At 39.8% G+C, this 20549-nt stretch overlaps 2 protein-coding genes across 2 annotated transcripts; one reads left to right on the top strand and one right to left on the bottom strand.

Annotated features, from left to right (window-relative positions):
- Positions 1-582: 582 nt before the first annotated feature.
- Positions 583-3108, bottom strand: LOC143854615 (uncharacterized). Its single transcript, XM_077364659.1, has 2 exons — positions 2433-3108; positions 583-1567 (listed from the first exon to the last, which is right to left on the bottom strand). Exons 1-2 carry the CDS (start codon positions 3012-3014, stop codon positions 758-760), a joined length of 1392 nt encoding a protein of 463 aa, XP_077220774.1. The 5' UTR covers positions 3015-3108; the 3' UTR covers positions 583-757.
- A 14444-nt stretch (positions 3109-17552) lies between these two features.
- Positions 17553-20291, top strand: LOC143854186 (subtilisin-like protease SBT1.7). Its single transcript, XM_077364024.1, has one exon. The coding sequence runs from the start codon at positions 17771-17773 to the stop codon at positions 20075-20077; it is 2307 nt and encodes a 768-aa protein (XP_077220139.1). The 5' UTR covers positions 17553-17770; the 3' UTR covers positions 20078-20291.
- The last annotated feature ends 258 nt before the right edge of the window (positions 20292-20549 follow it).

Raw genomic sequence — 20549 nt, 5'->3', positions numbered from 1 at the left:
TCACGTTTCCACAGATTTTGTCTAATTCATCTGAGGTGGCCACTCTTTATTGCAACTGGCAGTCCGCGAAAATGTCTTGTGAGATGGTCCCTAGCAAATCCCATTTTCAAGAGAAGTGTATTGTTCTCTCATTCGAGATTTTATTTAGTGTAAGCCCTTGTAGTCCCGTATTGTCAGTTTTGGCTACAAATCATATCATTTATTTATAATTTTTTTTCCTATTGTTCTATTGTATCGTTCAACTCGTTGGAAGGATGGTATTGTAATTTATGAAGCATGCCTAAGCATATACGCCCTTAAAATAGGGATCACTGATGTTGGCTGAGTTGTGTGACACTCTCCTTAAGATAAATTCACCCCCTATAGATTGTGATCTTAGCAAGGAGGTTAACAACCCCTCTCTTTTTAGCATTTCCCATGCATATAGGTCATAAATTATGCGACACAGGACATCCTGTGGAACTAAGACAGAAATAACATGAAGATTACTGGATCATTCATAACATCTAGAAAGAGGGAAGAGGCAAACACGAAGAGTAGCTACTAGATATATAACAAGAATAATACATAACAAAAAAGAGGGAAGAGGTAAACATGAAGAGTACTAGATCATTCATACCAAGAACAGAGAAGAGGCAAACATGAAGACTGCTAGAGCATTCATAGTAAGTACAATTACATAACAAGAAAGAGGGAAGAGACAGAGGAGTAGCAGTATCATCTGTTAAGAAGGAAGGAAGAGGCAGAGGAGGATTAGCTAAACTTCCCCCACTTTTCTCTCTTTAGTAATTCCAATTTTTTTCCGCATTCGGTCAAGCAATAATTTTCTTCGCCATTGCGCAACCAAGTGGGCAAAGGGGCCTCCCAGAAGTAGTATGCCCATCAACCCCAATGAAACGAACGTTACGGTTCTTTTTCTTGGAGCCATACCCTGATGAATTGCCCACTTACAAGTGCTGAGAACTCCCACTGTGTAAGTGATCACCATTGAAGAGATAGCAACCCACAAAATCACCATCAAACTGATCCTACTACGCTTTCTTCTTATTGGGAATCCGCTTATCAGCAATAGGATTATGCTCAGAGATGCTACAAAACCTATCGAATTAAAGATAATGTAATGGGTGTAAGCTTTATTATTTTTTATAGCCAGGACAGCCACCCCACTGTGATCGGTTGCTGTTTCGTTGTATTCCGTTCCCGTTTTATTTTCGAATTCACCCTGCCAGAAACCACCAGGTGGGGTTAGGCCGGATGTGTAAGTCACTGTCGCAATTAGTACTGCCACCAGAATTAGTGTATTTCGTGCGTCGTTCAAGCTAGCTTCCTCTTTCTTAAGCTGTTTCTTATTTTTGCTCCCTCCTGAGCACACCATCCCAAGGAACTGTAACATATTTTCCTCAGTATCTTTGGATCTTTTAGCTTCGGCGGATCGAAGCTTTCGTTCGATACGCCCATCACCACACGATTCCTCTGAACTCTCTAACAAAACATCCAAAGCTGTGAATCCGTCCACGTTCACGGCATTCACATTCACTCCAGTTTTGTCAAGCAAAAATTCTATGGTCTGCATGAATGCACATGTTGATGTATTAGATTAGATGTAGAAAGACTAAACCATGTTTGCAATTACTTTCAAAACAGATTTTTTTTAGGGAAATGATATCAGCACAACCATGTTTTGATATTTGCACTAACCCTTATAAGTTTTATTATTTGAGTAACTATCGAAGCTTATTACAGTTCCCAAAAAGCTCTCACAAGCCAATTAAAAAAGAAAAGACAAGCTGAGTTTGTGCACTCATAAAACATGGTTGTGCTGAAATCATTTCCCTTATTCTATTATGGAAAATAAATTTTAAAGTAAATCAGTTTACAAAATGCTGAAAATTTTATTTTTTATGAAAAAAATCTAATAAAAATTTTCTTGGAAAAATTTCTAATATAATTTTCTATGTAAAGATTCCAATAAAAACTTTTTTCTTGGAAAGAAATTTCCAATAAAAAATTTCCATGAAATAAAACTAATACCAAAGGGAAAGACTCACGTTTAGTACTATATATTATAGATAGACATATGAATCTTAGACAAAATACACTCTGTTCCTTTAGAACGATGGAGGAAATTAACCTCTGTTCAAATTGTAGGTATTTTTAGGAAAAGGTTGGGAATGATTTTTTTTCCAAAACTTCCTACTTTTTCGTTGTTTGTTCACGCAAGAAAAATTATAACTACTACTGTTCAAGTTTTATTTAGGATCAGCCTATGGATATGATTTTTGGGGCACAACCTATCTAGGATGTGGCCCATCTAATGGACGGTTTGGATCATCCTATGGTGCGGGCCATACGTTACTTTTAATAAAGTGAGGAGTGCGATCATCAAGATGAAGTAGTGCTGAATCTGCTGATACCATTTCCCTAGATCATACCTGAAACTGTTTGTTAGCTGTAGATAGGTGGAGGAGAGTATTGTCATCATTATCCTTCATCTTGACAAACTCATCACGCTCCTTAACATCAACCAACTCTATCAACTTTTTTAAGCACTCAAAAAGATCATTCTTCTGTTTCAGACATAAGTGCAGAATCGATTCTCCACCTTCTGTCAAGACCCGAGTCGTTACAGGTTTGGCACGCACTAACGCTTCCAAAACCTCGACTCGGCCTTTTATTGCAGCCGTATGGAGAGGAATCCTTCCCTCTCGATCACGAACAAGACAAGTCTCAGGGTCTACCTGTAACATATCTTTTACTATTTGGACGTTCCCCTTTACTACTGCCAAGTGCAGAGGCGTATTGCCTTGAGAGTTTAATTCGTGGACAAATTCAGGTTTTCTGTTTAAAATCTCTTTGGCAAAATGGGCGTGTCCATGTAAAGCTGCAATGTGTAAAGGATTCCCTTCCACACCAAGTGATCCACATCTATCCAGGATAAGCGCGTCTTGTTCCAGCAATTTGTGCAGGGAAGTTACACTCCCCTCCAATACTGCTTCGTAAATCTCTCTCTCCATTCTCTCTCTCTCTCTCTCTCTCTCTCTCTCTCTCTCTCTCTCTCTCTCTCTGACTTGTGTCTATCTTCCAAATTGAGTTCAGCTAAGCTTTTATTTCATTTGTGAACAATCCTGGCATCAAACATATAGGAGCAGACATTTATGAATTATTTAGAAGGTAGTGCTCGGTGATGTTATTGGCATGAGCGCACTACCTTCTAAATCAGTATTTAATTGCAAATTGCATTTGTTTGAACTGTAAATCAGCAAAGAGAATCTAGGACATGATTGGCATGAGTTATTTCCTTTAACACTATTAGGGGAGTCGCAAGGCGTTTTAACCGAAAGAACTTCTTGTGCAATTCATGCGTTTCTGTTTTTATTACCAGAAATTGTTTCTTTATTTCCATTTCAAATTGTTCTCTGGACTTTTTATCATTACGAGGTGATCGTAACACTGTATAAAAGACTCGATTTTCAGGCAATCCATGCAATCTTCTGTGTGTCACGAGGAAGCCCTAACAAAAGGTTTTCCACAAATGGGTGATCAAAAGATCGAATTGCTATGCGTATCTTGGTGGTCGTGACTTTTGGTGGTGGTTCTTTTTGGCTGATTTTCACTCCCCTGCATTACATGCACGCTCCACTCTTAGCTTGATTTTCATTATGTCAAATCACATTAAAGAGGAGCTTGCATGTAATGCAGGGGGTGAAAATATCATCACCCTTCAATTATTTGGTCCAGTAAAGCTCTACTTTGTGGATAATTTTCTCGCTACTTTTTAAAAAGCTTTCTTTGCAGACATGGACTGCACTACGTTTTGGAACTTTTACAAATAACGAGAGAGAGACCCCTGGGATTGACAAGTAGTGGGTCGTACAATTATTTGAAAGGGACAAGAGTGAAACGTGTATCACGGGTTACAGTGGAAAATGTAGAAAAAATTGAAGTTTTAAAACCAAGAGTCCAAGATATAAAGCATTCCGTTGTCAAATGAATTAGCCCCAATTAGAATTAACCATATTTGCTTGATGCAGAGGCAATCAAGAAAGGTGCCTAAGCGAAGATATAATGTACAAAAAAGTGGGCTCTAATCCAACCAATCTTTCTTTTACAATGAATAGTGCCACATGTTTATATATACCACCATCGAATCAAGTTAGCCAAAGGCACGACTTCACGAGCCTATGCTAAAACTTCAAGCCAATATCCACACCAACAAATTAAGAACATGAATCTAGTAGCCCAAACGAGATACCCAAATACAAACTTTCACTCTCACTGATAAACTATTCGTACCAAAAGGGTTATATGCATTGATAAGTTGTGAAGAGTTTAACTATAGACAATATCTTAACCATCACATCAAATAAGTAAGGATTCATTACATTGTGAAACATTACTCTGCCATACGATATGCTTTTTAACTTGGAACCACTTGCATATAAAGCAATTTTTACTAGATTAGTGTTGTTGCATGCAAACCTTGAGCAATGGCATGATAAACCAAGAAGTCTCCAGTACCTTATTGTTAAGAATAGTAAATTACTATTCTCATTAAATGACATTTTTTGCTAGGGGGCCTCTATCACAAATCATTGGATTTGCACCCAGCCAAACAAAAGTTCAAGTTCAGATGCACATGAGTTTATGATATGGTTAAGGTAATAGACTAAAGGGGTAGAAATAATTTGAAAGGGGGAAGAGAGCCACAGAGTGCAACATGGGATTGACAGGTAGTGGGAAGTTAAAGAAAACCACAGTACATCTGATTTTCTTTTCGTGCAAATAATTTGAAATGTAGAAGCGTGCAACTGTGCAATGTACATCACTGTCTATTGTTAAAAACTGTAGAAAAAAGGAAAATATTTCTCTGTGCAAAACCCAGGTATCTCTAAGCATTAAGAAGTCACAATGACAAATAGACAAAAGCACTCCCCAAGATAGATTTGTGTATCTTATGCAAACAAACATGTTCTCTTTGCCATTAAAGAAAAAAGAAAAAAGAAAAAAAAACATGTTCTCTTTCTTAATATGCATATGGCATTTCGCTGCTGGGCTGTTGCATGTGAGAGCAGTAACCTCAGATGAATTAAATCAATAAGACAAAATCTAAGCATGTATATAGCTCTCACATGCAACAGCCCCAACGCGAAATGCCTTCTGCGATGGTCCTTAACAAATCCCCTAAAATATTTGTTAAATTTAATTTCTTTTCTTATTTCCTTTAATGGAGAAACCAGAATAAGAGTGGAAATTAAGGGTGTCAATTTTGGCTCGGGCTCGGAAGGTCGCTCGAGCTCGGCTCGAATCCTTAACGAGCCGAGCCCGATTTAGGCCAGGCTCGGCTCGTTAAGAATTTAATATATTTAAATATATATATATATATATATATATATATATATATATATATATATATATATATATTATATTAATATATACACTAAAAGGATTGTCTAGGGAGTGAAAGGGGGAGGCAAAATATGTCACTTCATTTTTGGAACCCCATTTGTTACTTGGACCACCCCCCATAGTGTAAAAAAAATAGTCAAATTACACTAGATAGGGCTGTCCAGGGAAGATTAGGGGTGTGAACTTAATATAACCCGAGCTCGGTAAAGCGAGCGGCTTCGCGAGCCTGACCGAGCTGAGCCGAGCCGAGCCCGAGCCTGGTTTTTGAGCTTAACGAGCCGTGCCGAGCCGAGCCTGGCCAAGCTCGGCTCGTTTACACCCCTAGTGGGAATATGATGCTGATTCCGATTCGTGATTTTGATTCCCGCATCGATTTCTTTATTCTGATTCTCTCTCTCTCTCTCTCTCTCTCTCTCTCAAGTGGGAGACCAATTAAGCAAACACACAACCCCCCCCCCCCCCCCCCCCCCCACATCTTTGAATTAGAAAATGATAATTCCACCCCTTTATTTGGTTTCAGAAAAGACAAAAAAAATGGAGTGATAAGGTGGCAATGGTGGGAAAAGGCGTGGAATATCATTTATAATGGAAAGAAATGCATTATAATCTCACTGCATATCTAAGGAATGTTTCAGTTGGGCGTTACTAATTGTAGTATAGTGATGCAAAGGCTAACTACAGTACAGTAGGTCTCACCGTTGAATGATCCAAACCGTCCGTTTTATTGAAGTTGATTTGAATCTTCAATAGTTCTAAATCCTTAACTATCACACAATCTTACTTTTGGAGGAGGGAATTGCTAGCATCCATCTGGCTGGTCCGACCGCGAAATGCCTTTTGCGATGGACCTTAGCAAATCCCTTTGGAGGATTGTATTCTTTTTATTTTGTTGAATTTGAACAGTTGCCTTGATATACTTTTCACCATCTAAGTTACACCTAAGTAGGTGATACCATTCGGATCGACAAACTCAATCCTTTGGGTTGTCGGGGAAAGAAGTGAGATTCTTGCCAAATAATTAGAAAAACTTTTCTTCTTCAACAAAATCACGTTTTACTTATGGTTGCTACACTTTTAATGGAGGACTACATGAGAAAAAATGTTCAAGCTCTCCCACTAACTAGTTTAGGGACTCACATACTCATAAATAACTTTGACTAACATAGGAACTAACAGACATAGTTTACTAAAACAGTCATAACTCTCCAACCACTCATACGATTTACAAGTGATTACACTCGTTGGAAATATTTCAAAAATATCTACAACTTCGCAGTTTACCACTTGTCTAGATTCTATCATTTAGCAGTCCAAAAGTCAAGCTCAAACCCATAGTTTGAAACCGTCTACACTTTCCTTAATTGCTAGGGAAGCTCAATGTAGGCCACTAAAGTAAACACTTTTCCAAGGGGAAGTTAGTTTTTCATGATTGGAACGATGTTTTCCCCTTCTGCGGATTCCCAGAACCATGACACAAGTTACATAGAGGACAAAGATGATAACTCTCCGGAAAGGTTCCTCTCCTAGAAGAGAAGTAGGCTATATAAGAGATCCAAAGCAAGGATTATCAAATAGAAAGTTTATATCACAAGTTACATTAGGTCATCTTTGTTTTGGACTGCAGAATTGATTTTTTTGTAAGCTCCAAAACTGATTATTGCACTCAAATTCAATCAGTTTTGGTCTCAATATCAATTCTATGTATCCAAAACGAGCATGGTCTTGATGAAAATAAGAAACATATAGAACTGAGTGGATTCTTCTAGGCCCTGTTTGGATTACAAGAAAAACAATTCTGATGGAAAAAATTCTTGGAAAATTGTTTTTCTTTCCATGATTTATAGAGAAATGGTATGATTATGGTTAATTTAGAAGGATATCATAATAAATTGGTGGCCCTCTAAATAAAGATTGAATAGGACTTGTTTGGATTATAGGAATTTTCTTGAAAATTTTGAAAAAGATTTTGTTGTTTCCCCTTTAGTGGTGATTTTGTTTATTATAATATAATGAATAGACATTCAATGCAAAGGTCCCATGATAATAAAAAAAAGAAGAAGGGAAAATCATTAAAAATGGGACTTTTAACTGAAATTATGAAAAAAGGGTATGTTGGCTAAATTATGAGAAAGGGGCGAAATGCATCCCAAGGCGTGTTTTAAGGCAAGTAGGGGTGTAAACGAGCCGAGCCGAGCCGAGCCGAGCTTGGCCAGCCTCGGCTCGGCTCGTTAAGCTCAAAAGCTTGGCTCGAGGTCGAACCAGGCTCGCGAGCCTTACCGAGCTCGGGTTATATTAAGTTCACACCCCTCATCTTCCCTGGACAGCCCTATCTAGTGTAATTTGACTACTTTTTTTACACTATGGGGGGTGGTCCAAGTAACAAATGGGGTTCCAAAAATGAAGTGACATATTTTGCCTCCTCCTTTCACTCCTTGGATAACCCTTTTAGTGTATATATTAATATAATATATATATATATATATATATATATATATATATATATATATATATTTAAATATATTAAATTCTTAACGAGCCTTAACGAGCCGAGCCTGGCCTAAATCGGGCTCGGCTCGGCTCGTTAAGGATTCGAGCCGAGCTCGAGCGAGCTTCCGAGCCCGAGCCAAAATTGACACCCTTAAAGACAAGAGTGCCCTTTACTTTCTTTTCCCTCCACCTTTTTGAGAAACGGATCCCAATACATTTCACAAACCCTATTCACCTTGTTTACCTTCTTCTTCCCCACGCCTAGTGTCGAAAGTTCATTGCTTTTGGTAAAACTCCATTGTACAGCCCCCTTCTAGGATGAATTCAGCCTATATTTTTCAAAATGGACTATACAGCCCATACCATAGGATGATCCAAACCGCCAAATTGATGGGCCACAACGTAAATAGGTTGTGCCCCAAAAATCATTTCCATAGGATGATTCTAACCATCCGATCTACAGAGGAACTCAGATTATGGAAACTTCTATAGATTGAACGGTTGGGATCATCTATGGAAATAATTTTTGGGGTACAACCTATTTATGTTGTGGCCCATCAATTGGGCGGTTTGGATCATCCTATGGTGTGGACTGTGAAGTCCATTTTGAAAAATATAGGGTGAATTTATCACTGCCCTTCTAGAAATTGTGTTCAATTACATAAATACGCTTTGCTTTTGACTTAGTGGTAGGGAAGACCTATTGTTTCTTCATGAGAAATAGTTTTATATGGTGTAAACCCGTATACCCCAGCATTTTTCAAAAAGTACTGTACGGGTCACACCATAGGATGATCCAAACTGTCCATTAGATGGGCCACAATGCAAATAGGTTGTGCCCAAAAAAATCATTTCCATAAGGTGATCCTAGCCCTCCAATGCATAGAGGAAATTCGGATTATGGAAACCTCTGTAGATTGAAGGGTGAGATCAGCCTACGGAAAACATACTCAAAACTTCAAACAACATTTCATGTTTTGTATTTTTGTTTGGATAAAAATTGTCCAACCTCTCGAGTTTCTTTCCACTTTCTCTTGATCCTTAACTCTAAGCGCTAACTATGTACAATATAAGTCGGACTTAAGGCACTTTGATGGATAGTCCCACTCGACTCAAAATAGATTGTCACCCGGACTCAGAAACTAAGATCTGAAAAGCACTCCAAAAAGGATAATGGATCTAATGAAATACTATTAGAATGTGTGAACCACTATTTATACCTCGGAACCACTACATAGTGGTAAATAGTAGTTCCGAGGTATAAATAGTGGTTCTCACTGTATAATTAGTGGTTCTGAGTGTTTAAACCACTATGTATATACTCATTCTCACTTTTTATAGTGATTTTGACTGTAATAGTATTTCATTGGGTATTTGAAGTGAGAATGAGTGTCTAAATAGTGGTTTAAACACTCAGAATGGTTGGGTATAAGAAGTCACAATTTATGGACCGTAAGATTCAGAGGGCTATGATCATCCTATGGAAGTGATTTTTTGGGCACAACCTATTTACGTTGTGTTCCATCACATGGACGGTTTAGATCATCCTATGATGTGGTCCGTACAGTACTTTCTAAAAAATAGGGGACTATACGGGCATTTGCGGGTTTACGTTGGGAGCCGTACTTGCTGGGTCAAATTTCAACCGGTCACTAATTTAGTGACCCAGACCCGTAAATTACAGGCGGGTAGGGTGGAACCGCGGGTCCAGGTCACTTTTTGCCAGGTCTATTTATGTTTGTTGGTAACTAATTAATTAATTATTATTTAACTAATAACTTAATTTAGTTTTTTTGTGAAAGTCGAACAACTGTTTGTGAGATTTTGGAGAGTTTAAGACCCTTGGAACCACTAGCTAGTAGTTCAAAGGGTTGTAACAGTGGTTCTAAGGGTTCTAATTGTGGTTCCAAGGCTCTCAAACTAATAATTTTGAGATGTTTAAGAGTTTAGAACCCTTGAAACCACTAATTGTGGTTCCCAGGAATCTTGAAACCACAATTAGTGCTTAAAAAGATTTAATTGTTGTTCCTTTTATCTAAATGTGGTTTCATGGACCATTCAACCCAGTAAATGTGGTTCTGAGTGTTTAAACAACTGTTTATAAATTCATGACAACTTTGAAACCTAATGAAATACTATTAGAATGTATGAACCAATGTTTATACCTCGGAACTACTATTTATACCTCAGAACCACTACATAGTGGTAAAGAGTGGTTTCTAGGTATAATTAGTAGTTCTGAGTGTTTAAATACAATCATTCTCACCTTTTATAGTGGTTTTGACTGTATAATTTTTTATTCTCACAATTTATACTCTCGGAACAAGTATTAGGCCTTCTAAACTATGAACCACCATAAGATCTGAGTGTTTAGACAACTATTTAAACCACTGTTCATAAATTCATGATAACTTTGACACCCAATGAAATACTATTATAATGTGTGAACCAATATTTATACCTTGGAACCACTATTTATATCTTGGAACCACTATTTATACCTCGGAACCACTACATAGTGGTAAATAGTGGTTCCTATGTATAATTAGTGGTTCTGAGTGTTTAAACCCCTATTTATACACTCATTCTCACTTTTTATAGTGGTTTTCACTACATAACTTTTTATTCTCACTATTTATACTCTCGGAACCACTATATAGCAGTTCAAATAGATTATCTAAGGGTTTAACTAGTGGTTCTGATCTTCTACATAGGGTCGTCAGTGTATTTCCACATTCAGAACCACTATTCATACTATTGGAACCACTACTTAGTGGTTGTGAGGACTAAATATTGGTTCCCACATATGAATAGTGGTTCTGAGAACTAAATATTCGTTCTACACATTTAAATAGTGGTTCTGATTGTATATAGAAAGGAGTTTCAACCGGGTTTTACTCTAAACAGAAACATCAAGGGCGAGAGAGAGATAGAGAAATAGAAATAGAGAGATGGTGACAATACACCATAGCTTTGTAAAGAGGATGATGACAATAACAAATTCCTAACAAATCCCTAACAAATAAAGAGGATGATGACAATACACCATTGCATTGTAAAGAACATGTTAAACCTAAGCAAATGTATGACAATGGACCTAGCAGATAACCTTAGGTTTCATAGCCAAAGAAAATAAACAGAGCCAATAAAATCTAGGGAAAAATACAGATACACCCCCTCTAGTTTCTAACACATTCAACTCTAACCCTGACTATCAAAATGTGACAAGTACAAACCCTGAAGTTTTTTTTCAAAACGAGGTGAAAATGACCAAAATGCTCTCGTCTTCCCCAACTGAAAATTAGGGTTTTCAGACTTGAAAACTGAAAATTAGGATTTGAGTCAAACCCTTGTTTATTTTATCGACATAAATCCTCGATTTAGGAGTTTTATTTGTCTTCATTCACACCATTATCATGATTTGCACATAAACCCTAATATTTTAGGGCTGTTTTTGTTTTTATCAATATTTTTTTCTTGAATTGTGGGTTTGATGTAGCCATGGGGTGGGGTTTCATTGTCTGTGGTGGAGGTGATGGCGGCAACTGGAGATGGAGACGGCGGCGGCGGCCGAATGTGGCGACGACGGCGTTGGGAAATGGAGTAACCCTAATCCCTCTGTAAATGAGGGTATTTATGTCCTCAAAATATTAAGCATGGTTGGTTTTAGTCTTTCTAAGGTTAAACTAACGGACCGTTGACGGAGGGGGTGTACTTGTTATGTTTTGAAAGTCAGGGTTAGAGTTGAATGTGTCAGAAACTAGAGGGGGTGTAAATGTAATTTTCCCTAGAATCTACATGTTCTCAAGGGGAGTTTCACCGGTCTTCAATGGAGTTTTACAAAAGGCAATGGAGTTTCAGCACTTGGCATGGGGAGGGAGAAGGTAAAAAAGGTGAAAAGGGTTGGTGATGCATTGGGATCCGTTTCTTACCTTGGTGGAGGGAAAAGCAAGTAAAGGGCATTCTTGTCTTAAAACATGCCTTCGGATCCATTTCACCCCTTTCTCCTAATTTAGCCAACACAATCTTTTTTTCATAATTTCAGTTAAAAGTCCCATTTTTTTATCATATTCCAAAAAAATAAAGTGACTAAAATAAGGATCAAATTTGTGAATAGATGTCATCATCACAAAAGCCATCACCGTGAGACTAGCATCAACCAAAGTCTCTCAGCCTAACCAATACAATGTCATAGGATAGTTGGAAAGGTCGTCCTTCTGCCCAAAAGTAAGAGAAAAGTACGGAATGGGGCACAAGTTTCAAGAAATTACGGATTTTGGGTACTTTTTAAAACTAGCATCAAACACGGGTGATTCTTCAAAAATGAGTGGTAAAAAGACCCCAATACCCTTCTGACATCAACAGACTCCTCGTATGTTGCCCTTCCTAACAAATTCACAACCCAACGTCAATCATTATCATTAAAATTATTTCTCACTTATCTTTTGGGCGAAAACGGCTACATTATTGGTTATTGAATACTAGTAGACAACCCGTGCGATGCACAATTTTGCTAAAATCAAGGGATATAGTGGAGATTTTTTCTCCAATAAATAGAAACAATTTTGGTATTATACATGGGATATGGAGTAATAGAAACAATTTTGCTAAAAATGTGGGATATGGTGAGATTTTTTTTCTACAATCCAAATATATCACCTTTTAGAGAGAGTTTTACGTTTTCTGAGGAGGGGTGCCACGTGGCGCACCCACATCCTTCAGGATTCTGTTTTACACATCTCTTTTGGTTGAGAACGGCAACATTAATCTCTTTTGGCTAATAACGCTGCCAGATTCTAGAGTACGCCGCCGGAATATCAAGTACGCCGCTTGATTCAAGGAACACCCAACGTTCAAAGAAATCAAGTAACCCGCCAGATTCTAGAGTACGCCACCGGATTATAGAGTACGCTGCCCGAATATCGAGTACGCTGCTGGATTTTCTGGGTTCAAACATGTGTTCCAAACGTATCGAGTACGCCAGCAGAATTAAGGGGTACGCCGGTGGAATTAAGGGGTAAGCCGACGGAAATAATAGGTACGCCCGCGGAATCTCATGCGGAGAGATGGCGGTATTGTTAGAAGACGCCATCATTTCATATTGATGTACATGTGTCGTGGATCCAACCGTCTATGCATATTGGCGACGACCAAGGGACTCTGGGTTCAAAGGAAAATTTCAAATCCAAACCAAACCAGCTCTGTACAGAGGTGCCAGTGTTCCAAAAAAAAATTTAACACGTGTAAAGCATCTATCCATCTCTGGTTATTTCCGATGGCCAAGATAGAAACGAACCCAATGTTATATGAGTTCAAATACACATTCAAACGAACCAAAAGAAGCCTTGTGAAACGCGCCAATTTAATGGGCAGTAATGAAAAAGGAAGCTGAAAGATATTTCTATTGAGATCAGAAGGGTATTGGGGTCTTTTTACCACCCATTTTTGAAGAATCACTCGTGTTTTATGCTTAGTTTTAAAAGGGCGATGATATTGTCACCCCCCCTGCGTACGCATTCGCCCCCCTTATTAAAGCTTTTTGACGTCAAATCAAGCCAAAAGGGGAGCGAATGCGTAATTTAGGGGGGGTGACAATATCATCGCCCTTTTAAAAGGTACCAAATCCCTAATTTCTCGAGACGTGTAACGCATTATGTACTTTTTTCCGAAGAAAAATGCTCCAAAATATATGTTTGTTTTTTGGATGGTCTTTAACTCTTTATGTTGACCGAGGACCACTTTTCGTTCAACGTTCTCTCTTGTATTCGTCTAATTCGTAGTCCCATCTGTGCTGGTCACATCTGACCATTAGATATCATTAGCTTTTATCTTGAGGTTGGATTAAGGCTATTATTTTACGAGGGATGCTAAGCTATAGTCTATAGTTCTCCCTTGGAGAAAGGAATTAATTATTCAATTACTTCTAAGGATTTGCTAGGGTCCATCGCAAACGGCATTTCGCAGCTGGTCTGTCGCACCACCACGGTAGCAAATCCCCTTACGTCTATATTTTTCAGTGCTGTTATCAATGCACACTGATGACTTCATCCAAGAGGCGTGCCCTTCTGGTTTAGCATTCTTCTTATTTTATTAGATGTCACATCCAACACAAATTTTGGCATCCATCTCTTTCTTGTTGTCTCACACACTCGGCACAATTTCTCGTATCCCATTACTTTTAAGGAAAGTAAGTCCCTATCTTCCAACAACTCTCTTATAAAAGTGTAGCTCTAGTTATTTAAATGGGCACTAGAGACGGGTAAAACTATATTATTCAGGCACCTAGCATTTGTTAGGGGGGCATTTGCAATATTGCCTTCCTTAAGTGATGACCACATCCACATCGACCAATTGTCATGTGAGTGTTACTTGTTTTACTTGAGCTACGATTAGTAGGTTTGGTCTTCCACCTGCAGATGGAGCTCACAAACTTCGACTAATAAGCTCAACCTTTACGTAATATTGGATAAAAACATAAGGGCAATGATAAATTCGCACCCCTGTAGGATAATTCACACCTCTTTAAAAGTGAATCGATTAGGGGTGGCAACGGGGCGGGTCGGGGCCGGATGTTGGGGTCCCCTTCCCCTTCCCCTCTGTGGGGAATTTTCCCCCTCCCCTTCCCCTTCCCCTCTGCGGGGATGGTGGGGAATCCCCCTCCCCTCCCCGCGGGGAATATCTAATCCCCTTCCCCTTCCCCTTCCCCTTCCCCTCCCCGCATCCTTCGGGGACAAAATCCCCGCCCCGCCCCCTCTTTGGAACCCAACCAAACCAGCAAACAGAGCTTCTTTCTTCTACGTCCATTACAGACAATATTGTGATGAATGCTATGATTCTATTCATGTGATCAACAAACAGATAGACAAAATAAGAAATGCATGGATGAGACAACAAACATAAATAACAACAGGACCTCATCTTTCAGCAATTTTCTGCATAAATTATGGAATGATAAATAGAAAATGAGCACCAGGATTACCTTCATTAACAGGCAGCCAATGTGCAAAAAGTAACTATTTCAGTAGTCACAATGAACTTTAAAAGTCCATAAGTGGGCGCTCACACACGCAAAATAATGTTCATTAGTTCATTCTGTATAGCATGTTAACCCCCAGATGAGCATGAGAAATGAGAATGGAGAAGAGAACAAAATCAACAAATGACTTATTTCTTTAACTGTAATTCAGTCTAGTGCTGACATGAAACAAATTTCTAGTAGCTAAATTTTTCTTGTTGAAAATTAAAACCTGCAATCCAACCCTAAAATTCTGTTGGCACTACGATTTTTTGATAATTGCATACACTCAGCGTCTCAGGCTCTCAGCTTGTCTTTATTATTTCAACATCTGTGAAAAGGTTATTATAGTTCCCAAAATGCTCTCAGAAGCTAATTAAAAGGAAAAGACAAGCTAAGTTTATGTTTGGGGGAATCTTGTAGCCGATCCACAGAGCTTCTAGTAGTTTTCCTTAAAAAAAAACACTTAAAAATTTACAAAAAATGGCATTGATTAGCGGGGCGTAGCGGGGCGGGGCGGGGCGGGTCGGGGACAACTCCATCCCCTCCCCGCACCGGGGAATTTTTATATTCCCCTTCCCCTTCCCCTTCCCCTTTCAAATCGGGGAATCCCCTCCCCAAACGGGGCGGGGCGGATCCCCGCTTTTTCGGGTGAAATTGCCAGCCCTAGAATCGATGTTAAAAAGCGTTAAAAGTCTGCCCCCCATCACCCAAACATAATGCTAAGCCCGCTTGCCCCCACTTTTGACATGAGGAGCGGCTGCTCCACTCCGTTGCAGTCTCTTGAACTGAACTTCGTTGCCTTCGGAGCGAATGGGCAATTTTCGGGGCGGGGGGAATCGTTTCTTTACAACTATGCATTTGGTTGTCCCAGACATTGCCACGTCTACATTTATTTCAATATTTTTTCTAAATTTATGATATTAATAAGGGATTTGCTAGGGACTTCCACGGAAAGGCATTTCTCAGATGGCTGTTGCATGGGAGCAACCACCTCATATGAATGAATGAATGTGACAAAATCTGCTGAAAAGTGAGCATGTGTAAAGTTGCTCTTTAATGCAACAGCCAGCCGCGAAATGTCTCTCTGCACAAGTCCCTAGCAAATTCCTCTTAATAAATAAAGATACTTTTGTCACCCCTCTTGTTTGTCTTTTCCTGTTCGAGATAAGACAAAAAAATGGGGGTGGAAATATCATATCACTATCATAAAAAGGAAAGTAGTTAATTCAAAACGCCATGATAACATGTTCTAGGGAAATTATTCCGACATGCTTTTACAGGCGAATAATACGAAAATTACATCTTCTTTTCATATTTCAAAGAAAGGCTACCCCCTCTCAAACAAGAATATGTTCTAATTTCTTCTTCTTTTTTGTTTGTGTCACTGTTTACAGGAATCTTCTTCTCATGGCAAAACCCCATGATAACATATTTTAAGCCATCTTCTTCTTAAGATGAGCACACCACTGACATGGCGTCTATGGTTGCATGGGACATAATAATTTCTGCTACCAAATACAAAAGCAAAATGGGTGGAAGTATCATTTTCCACCCCATTTCTTTTGTCTCTTTCTCAACAAAACATATCGGTAATGGCGAACACGAAAAGATCGAGGGGGTCCTTTACAACCTTGGTTTCTTTACATTCCCGTGATAAATTATTAAAGGCCAATGATATTGGCACTACGAGTTTTAATAATTGCAGAAACTCAGATTGTCTTTTTCTGTTGTAAATTGGCTTAAGGGAGGTTTTTGGAAATAGGAAAAAGTTTATGAGCTCGAGCTAGCCCAGCTTGAGTTAGAGCTCCGAAACCATATCTCCTATAGTTGTTTGAATAATCCAACCTATTCATTCTATAGGTTATAGTCATGGTTTAAAATTTCGGTTTCGGTAACCATTTTGGATCCCACCGAAAACCGAAATTTCAGCAAAATCTGAAATTTGGTAATTTGGTTCCAAATTCCGGACCCAAAATTTGAAATTTTGGACCGAAATTTTGTAACACTTTTTTTTTATAATAAATAATGCCATTAAATCGAAATTTCGAACCGAAATGGCGATAAAATGAATTTCGGAAAATTTGGATTTCGGTCGAAATTTAAAACCATGGTTATAGTTAGTATTATGGTTATGGTTAGGATTATAGGTTATGGTTAAGGTTATGATTTGTGGAGGTTTAAAATGGATGCCTAGAAATTAGGCTCCTATAGATCGAATGGTTATGATTATGGTATGTTGTTGGTTTGTTAGAGAGACCCTATCCACGTGATATCATATAGAATGGATGGGTTGGAACAATATGGAGATGGTATATTTATATAGCTCCCTCTTTTGAGAACTATAATAACCTTTTACAGCTGTTGAACTGGTAAAAGACACGATGAGTTAGTGCGGTTATCAAAACATGGTATCAATAGCCTGTTTAAAAGGAAGAAATCAAGCAGCCCCACTTGTATGAATTCATCTATTCATTTCCGTGACTGGCCATGTTAGGTTTGAATTTGGCACTCTTTTGTCACTGTTTCTTCAACTATTTGTTGTCTCTTTTCCCACCCACAAAGATGAGCGGTGATGCTTCTGACAGCGATTCCCTGCAGAGTTAGCTCATAAAAAAAAGTGCTAAAATAAAAAGGTAAGGTGGGTAGGAAAAGACGACATAAAGAAAAAGAAGAGGAACTGGATTAAAGCTGAAATAGAAGAGGGCATGAGGGCATGAGGCATCTCTCTCTTATCCCTCTCTTCTCAACAAACGACAAAGACAAACCCATCTCTCTGTCTTATTAATTTATGAGGAAAAGTTTGCAGACCTTTCAGACTAAATGCTCTTAGTAGAAATCCCATCAAAGTAGGCTTAAAACATGGAGGAGGAAATGGGTGTCTTAAAAATGAGATTTTTCCCATCGGCAGTGTTGATTCTCCTTCTATCTTGCTGCCACGTGTTAGAATCAGCCCAACCCAAGAAGCAGAACACATATATCGTTCACATGGCCAAATCCCAAATGCCACCGAGTTTCACCCAGCCCCGCCTCTGGTACGACTCGTCTCTAAAATCGGTTTCTGACTCGGCCGAGATTCTGTACACTTACAACACAGTCTTACACGGATACTCAACCCGGCTTACCAAAAAAGAAGCAGAAGCATTAGAACAAAAACAAGGCATTCTCGCCGTCTTACCAGAGCTCCGATACGAACTCCACACAACCCGAACCCCAGAATTTCTCGGCTTAGACAGCAATCAAGGGTTAGTCCCAGAATCCGACTCCGGCACCGACGTCATAATCGGAGTTTTAGACACCGGAATCTGGCCAGAGAGTCCTAGCTACGATGATACCGGCCTCGGTCCGGTACCTGCCAGCTGGAAAGGAGAATGCGAAGCGGGTACAAACTTCACTCCTGCGAAAAACTGTAACAGGAAGCTAATCGGAGCGAGATTTTTCTCGAAAGGTTACGAATCGAGTCTTGGTCCGATTGATGAACGTAAAGAATCTAAATCCCCACGGGACGATGACGGGCACGGGACCCACACTTCCACTACCACTTCCGGTGCTTACGTGGCGAACGCCAGCTTGTTCGGCTACGCACTGGGTACTGCTCGTGGAATGGCAGCTCGAGCTCGAGTCGCAGCTTATAAAGTCTGCTGGCTCGGCGGCTGTTTCAGCAGTGATATTTTAGCAGGTATGGAGCAAGCTATTGAGGATGGAGTCAATGTACTATCTCTCTCACTAGGTGGTGGGATAACTGATTTTTATAGAGACAGTATTTCAATCGGCGCGTTTGGAGCTACTGAGGGAGGGATTTTTGTTTCTTGCTCGGCTGGAAATTCCGGGCCGGATGGAAACACTGTATCTAATTTAGCTCCTTGGATAACTACCGTCGGTGCCGGAACTATCGATCGGGATTTTCCGGCGTCTGTTAGGCTAGGTAATGGGAAGAATTACTCCGGCGTCTCGCTTTATAGCGGGAAGCAGCTGCCGGAGTCGGGTTTGCCGTTCATCTACGCCGGGAATGCGACGAATTTTACTAATGGGAATTTGTGTATGATAGGGAGTTTGATACCGGAAAAAGTCGCCGGAAAGATTGTTTTATGTGATCGTGGGGTGAATTCTAGGGTTCAGAAAGGGTCTGTGGTGAAAGATGCTGGTGGGGCCGGGATGGTACTGGCAAACACGGCGGCTAACGGGGAGGAGTTAGTGGCGGACGCTCATCTGTTACCGGCGACTGGGGTGGGTCAGAAAAATGGGGATTTGATTAAAGATTATATTTTCTCAGATCCTAAACCGACGGCCACGATCATTTTCCAAGGTACAAAGGTTGGTATCCAGCCTTCACCAGTAGTGGCTGCTTTCTCTTCACGCGGGCCTAATTCAATCAATCCTGAGATTGTCAAACCTGATCTGATCGCGCCAGGTGTCAACATCCTAGCAGGCTGGTCGGGCGCAGTGGGGCCCACTGGATTGTCTGTTGATACTAGAAGGGTAGGGTTTAATATCATTTCAGGAACTTCTATGTCATGCCCACATGTGAGCGGGCTCGCGGGCCTATTAAAAGCGGCACACCCGGACTGGAGTCCGGCTGTGATAAGGTCTGCGCTTATGACTACGGCTTACACCGTAGATAAAGCGGGACAAGGGCTACTAGATGTAGCCACAGGAAAGCCCGCTACACCATTTGATATTGGGTCAGGCCATGTCAACCCGCAAAAGGCACTTGACCCGGGTCTTGTCTATGACATTAGTACAGACGAGTACTTATCAGTCCTATGCGCCTTAAAATACACGCCGGCGCAAATTAATATTGTATCTAAGAAGAACTTCACTTGTGATGCAACAAAGAATTACTCTGTTTCGGATTTGAATTATCCATCTTTCGCGGTTCCATTCACTAGTGGAGGGAGTGGAATGAGCACCGCGAAGTACGTGAGGACTCTAACAAATGTTGGAGCCCCGGGGACGTATAAGGTCTCTGTGTCTTCCGTCTCGGATTCTTCAGTTAAGATTGTGGTGGATCCGATGGAGCTGAGTTTTAGTGAGCAGAATGAGAAGAAGATGTATACAGTGAGCTTCTTGTCGAGCTCGATGGCATCGGGGACTTCGATGTATGCACGACTCGAGTGGTCCGATGGGAAGCACATTGTTGGTAGCCCGATCGCTATTACTTGGACATGATGTAAGAAAAGGAAAGAAAAAGAGGGAGTTGGAGAGGGCTCTTAACTCTGTTTCTTCTCTTCAAATTGAGAAAAAGGGTTTGTGTTTTTGTTAATCTGTGTATTTGTTGCAATGAAAGTATTCTCCTAGAGGGAAAGCATGAAAGTAGCCATGTGTTTTTCTGGGTAAAAATGTAAACAATTTTATGAAATCAGTGCAGATGGAATTCAAAAGAGACAGTTCGAACCTGTAGTCTTTCCTTCCTTTCTTCCGTTTGGTTGCCATTAGAAACAAATAGTGGAAGGAACTTTTGGTGTTTTCCCGTCGAACCCCACTGAATGGGCATTCGGTTGACTGGAAAGCGTAATTTCAGGAGTAGTTATTTTCTTTGTAGCAATCCTATTGGCCGATGTGGCACTCAAAATGGTTCATTGGATTATCCACCAAAATAGAGAAGATTTGGGTGGAAACTAAATTCCCCATTCCTTAGGTT

Source organism: Tasmannia lanceolata, unplaced genomic scaffold, assembly GCF_043159265.1.
Source record: "Tasmannia lanceolata isolate RefF3 unplaced genomic scaffold, GAP_Taslan_0.1 ptg000020l, whole genome shotgun sequence".
NCBI lineage: Eukaryota > Viridiplantae > Streptophyta > Magnoliopsida > Canellales > Winteraceae > Tasmannia > Tasmannia lanceolata.
The sequence above is the reverse complement of the archived record's forward strand: the minus strand, read 5'-3'. Positions and strand labels throughout refer to the sequence as shown.